The sequence below is a fragment of the Sinocyclocheilus grahami genome, unplaced genomic scaffold (assembly GCF_001515645.1).
Source record: "Sinocyclocheilus grahami isolate Dianchi unplaced genomic scaffold, SAMN03320097.WGS_v1.1 scaffold902.1, whole genome shotgun sequence".
Classification (NCBI taxonomy): Eukaryota; Metazoa; Chordata; class Actinopteri; order Cypriniformes; family Cyprinidae; genus Sinocyclocheilus; species Sinocyclocheilus grahami.
In genome coordinates, this window is record NW_015506081.1 from 1 (window position 1) to 1,839 (window position 1,839).

The following is a 1,839-nucleotide window of genomic DNA, read 5'->3' on the forward strand; positions in this document are numbered from 1 at the left end:
TTCTAGATATATATATATATATATATATAGTAAAAGCTGCTGTTCGTTTTCAATTGGTCAGTTCATAGAGTGAATGTAAAGACAGTAATATTTGGCATGACATTAGTTTTAATACGACTATAGCGCCAGATTAAAGAAGTTCTTAATGAATCAGCATTGATTTGGCTGGAAGTGTTAGTGTTCCCTCTCATATCCTCAGAAAGCATCGTGAAACAGACAAACATCACAGATCCAGACGTGGTAAACGTGGTAAAGTGAACGTGTGATCTCAGAGCAGTGAGGTTGGGGATCTTCTTGCTGAAGTGTCGGAGATCGGGAGGCTTTAGGCCGTTCCGCTGGCCGAGTAGGAGAACTGTGGGAAGTGTGGCCTCCTCTCGCTGTCGAACGACTCCATACTGTCTTCTGCTCAAAACACAGACACAACCAGAACCATTTTTAACACGCTCCACGGACCTGAAAGAAACCCAGCCGGCAGAACTTCTATGCAAAGTTAGACTATTCAGGAAAATAACTGTGACTGATTGTGTTTGGGGGTCACTTACTTATGCTCCAAATGCTTTGACAAGACAAATGTGACCCTGGAGCACAAAACCAGTCATAAGGGTAAATTTTTTGAAATTGAGATTTATGCATCAGCTGAAAGCTGAATATACAGTGGGGAAAAAAAGTATTTAGTCAGCCACCAATTGTGCAAGTTCTCCCACTTAAAAAGATGAGAAAGGCCTGTAATTTTCATCATAGGTATACCTCAACTATGAGAGACAAAATGAGAAAAAAAATCCAGAAAATCACATTGTAGGATTTTTAAAGAATTTATTTGCAAATTATGGTGGAAAATAAGTATTTGGTCAATAACAAAATTTCATCTCAATACTTTGTTATATACCCTTTGTTGGCAATGACAGAGGTCAAACGTTTCCTGTAAGTCTTCACAAGGTTTTCACACACAGTTGCTGGTATTTTGGCCCATTCCTCCATCCAGGCAGGTGTTTGTCAGGCCGGTGTATTAATTGTGGTACTAATTTGTACACAAAAGAAGATATTTTAAAGAATGTTGGTAACCAAACAGCTGCTGCTCCCCATTGATAACTATAGTTTTCTATAGAAGTCAATGGCTACCGTCAACTATTTGGTTCCCAACATTCTTTAAAATATCTTCTTTTATGTTCAACAGAAGACAGAAACTCATACGGGTTTGGAGAGTAAATGATGACAGAATGCATTTTTGGGTGAACTGTCCCTTTAAGAAAAAAAAAAGGAAAAAACTATTATAGCGTAGCCAGGATTTACTAAAACGAGGGAATGAATGAGTAAAATGTGGGAACGGATTCTTAATTCTTGGCCATGATAAATATATTTTTGTTTGCATGTTATGTGTGGGGCTCTGTACAAACCAAACCGAATGAAAAGAGATTTTCTTCAGAAATGTGCTTAGATCATAGTTATTGATGTTTAATTAACTCTAAACTTGTGTTTCAATATACTTAAATAAAATGCCCAGCTCATGAGAGGTGTGGAACGTTGTGAAATAATCAGCAATGCAATTTAGCCAAAACTGTATTTGATCAATTCAATGAAAAAAATATATATATATTAAATAAATAAATAAAAAATCTGGTGTTCTTTAGTTTTTGTGTTAAAAAAAGACAACAAAATTAAGGATAAAAATATATAGGTTATTTTTAAAATAATTTTTTATTTTAAAATATTTTTTTAAATATTTTATTTTATTTTAAAACATTTTATTTTATATAGTGGACAGTATAAAAGAGAATAATTCATCAGATCTAAAAGTAGGAAATGTACTAAGTATTGCATCATGAGATGTTTTAACATAAA

The 1,839-nt window shown here is 34.2% G+C and overlaps 1 protein-coding gene across 1 annotated transcript in view; it reads right to left on the reverse strand.

The window, feature by feature from the left end:
• Positions 1-16: 16 nt before the first annotated feature.
• Positions 17-1,839, reverse strand: part of LOC107564028 (RAC-alpha serine/threonine-protein kinase) — a 62,517-nt gene continuing 60,694 nt past the window's right edge. The window contains exon 13 of the mRNA XM_016249021.1: positions 17-402. Coding sequence (XP_016104507.1) covers positions 323-402 — 80 coding nt within the window. The 3' untranslated portion in view covers positions 17-322. The remainder of the gene's footprint in view (positions 403-1,839) is intronic.